The 2635-nt window shown below is 40.6% G+C and overlaps 2 protein-coding genes across 2 annotated transcripts in view; one reads left to right on the top strand and one right to left on the bottom strand.

Annotated features, from left to right (window-relative positions):
• The window catches only part of stat4 (signal transducer and activator of transcription 4), a gene marked incomplete at its 3' end in the record, with an annotated part of 23400 nt that extends 21189 nt beyond the window's left edge, over nucleotides 1-2211 (top strand). The window contains 6 exon segments of the mRNA XM_014026193.1: nucleotides 433-485; nucleotides 596-690; nucleotides 784-920; nucleotides 993-1184; nucleotides 1906-1951; nucleotides 2106-2211. Coding sequence (XP_013881647.1) covers nucleotides 433-485; nucleotides 596-690; nucleotides 784-920; nucleotides 993-1184; nucleotides 1906-1951; nucleotides 2106-2211 — 629 coding nt within the window.
• glsb (glutaminase b) overlaps nucleotides 1-2635 on the bottom strand; it is a 37594-nt gene that overhangs the window by 3161 nt on the left and 31798 nt on the right. The gene's annotated exons all lie outside the window — the stretch shown is intronic.

Raw genomic sequence — 2635 nt, 5'->3', positions numbered from 1 at the left:
ATAGAAATAATAACAATAAACATGTAGAGAAGAAAGACTAAAGACAACAGCAGAGTGAGGAAATGTGCTCAGTTTGTTGTGGTCTTCCTTTTGGCTGCAAACTGGTTGATCCATAAGCGAAGGTACTGCTTGCCTGGAACTCCTCAGACCGAAACTGTCTTTTGGATATACAATATTTTTTAACAAAAAACCACCCAGAGTACTTGACTTAGCCTTGTTATAGAGGTGAGTATCATCAGCATAGAGTGAACTCAAACTGAACCAAATGAGCAAAAGGCTAAAGAATATCTTTRTTGCCACATCAAAAATGACTACTGAGCATGTATATGGATACTTATCCATATTAATCTGTGATGTCGGATAAAGCCAGATCTAGAAGYACGTCTYAAAGGCTTTAAAACCATTTATGCTACTTCCTGTACATTTCTRCAGGTCATAATGCCACCTGCAGTGACTACCAGGTCTCCTGGTCCAAGTTTGCAAAGGTTAGTGACAATGTGGACCTCGGTGGTTTTAAGAAACTGCTAAAGATCAGTTAAATTCTGTGACCATGGGGTGTACATTTAAAGATTACCTGTGTTCTTTAAATCTGCAGGAGAATATTCCGAGAAAGCCGTTCAGTTTCTGGATGTGGCTGGACTCAATCCTGGAGCTCATCAAGAAGCACCTGCTGCCAGTCTGGAATGAGAAGTACTTCCTTCATGTCTTCCAGGACTTCCGTTTTACTTACAGTAGGCTTCGTCGGTCATTTTTTACAGTTTTACCTCCAATCCATCTGTGCAGCTACATCATGGGSTTCGTGAGCAAAGAGATGGAGCGGACTCTGCTGAAGGACCGGGAGCCGGGTACTTTCCTCCTACGCTTCAGCGAGAGCCACCTGGGAGGAATCACCTTCACCTGGGTGGAGCACAGTGAGAACGGTGAGCTGAGTGGAGCAGTAGTCGTGACGCTCAAGACTTCTGTCCTTCTGACTTCTGGCTTTTATTCAACAGGTGAAGCAAAGTTCAACTCCGTGGAGCCGTACACTAAAAACCGCCTGAGCGCTCTTCCGTTTGCYGACATCATACGCGACTACAAAGTGATCACYGAYGGCGTCGTCCCCGAAAACCCGCTCAAGTTTCTCTACCCCGACATCCCCAAAGACGAGGCCTTCGGACGGCTCTACAACAGCCAGCCCAGCAAAGGCAAGACCATGAAACGCTGTGYTTACTTAGGGTTAAAATGAAATATCTGTGAGTAGCTGCTGTCTTACCTGCAGTGGAGAACCAAGTTTTCTGACACGAGTGTCAATAATTACCAGAACMAACCAGATCCAGACAGAACTCTGCAATATTTTAGGTTTTACTATAAGTTTAACTTATTTTGTTACCTTTTTCCAACACATAAATGTTGTCTTTTAAAGGATGTTGGCCACGTGTCCACCAATAGCACAGCATAGCATATCATAGCATAGCATAGCATAGCATAGCATATCATAGCATAGCATTTTCTACAGTGTGTAGAGATCAACAATATATTGCTTCTTCAAACCCTATAAAATATTTTGTTGTTTTATGTAAAAATGTCCTTCCCGTGTCCATTTGAATATCATCTAGCCTAATTAGCTAGTTTCACGTCAGAATCTCTCATTTGTCACTTGTGAAGAAAAATATTAAAGAAAAGTCTGGCTTTTTTATTTTACATTTATTATAGAAATTGCAGCAAAAGTATGTATTAATCAAATAATTACAACAGACTACAAAACAAGAAGTGACTTTAACAGAAAGGCTAGTTAGCATAGGGGCTAGCGCACTTAGGCAGTAAATTTAGCTGCTTTTAAAACATATTGCTAAAAAAGTACAGCAAACCAACTTGTTCCTCTTTTTAAGGTTTTAACTTTTTATTGCATCTGTGTTAATTTTCCAGTTCATCCATACATCCCATCCACCCTCATCCCCATCTCAGAAATGCGGTGAGTTCTTTGTGCTTTAGCTCAAGTTCAGAGACGAGTCTTATGATCTCTGTGTTGTTTGGTTCAGACAAACAAGTTTAAAGTAAAAATTTATTTTAAAAACTTGGTAACAGATGGTGATGTCACTTACATGTTCGTTGTCATGTTATTCCAGATCCAGTGCGAGCAGCACGCCCCATTCCTGCCCATCTCCTGAACCCCCGATGACCCCCGGAGAGTTCGATATGCTCAGTGAGAACCTGTGCTTCGACATCGACACCGTGAGTTCATATTCTGTGATTCTACCAGTTAGMATGAGAACAAACTCAGAATTAATCCTGCTAAACATTGTATTATGACTTTTCGTTAGCAGAGGTAGTCAGCMTTAGTAGGACAAGCATTACTAGTACTGGTCAGCATTGGCATAACTAACATTAGCATTAGTAGCATTAATAGCATTAGCAGTAGTAGTCTTAGCATTAGCAGAACTAGCATTAGCACTAGTAGTCTTATCATTAATAGCATTAGCACTAGTAGCCTTAGTATTAACAGAACTAGCATTAACACTAGTAGTCTTAGCATTAGCAGAACTAGCATTAGCACTAGTAGTCTTAGCATTAACAGCATTAGCACTAGTAATCTTAGCATTAGCAGAACTAGCATTAGTACTAGTAGTCTTAGCATTAACAGCATTAGCACTAGTAA

The sequence above is a fragment of the Austrofundulus limnaeus genome, unplaced genomic scaffold, assembly GCF_001266775.1.
Source record: "Austrofundulus limnaeus strain Quisiro unplaced genomic scaffold, Austrofundulus_limnaeus-1.0 Scaffold533, whole genome shotgun sequence".
NCBI lineage: Eukaryota > Metazoa > Chordata > Actinopteri > Cyprinodontiformes > Rivulidae > Austrofundulus > Austrofundulus limnaeus.
Note: the sequence above shows the minus strand (reverse complement) of the source record. Positions and strands in the feature narration are given on the sequence as shown.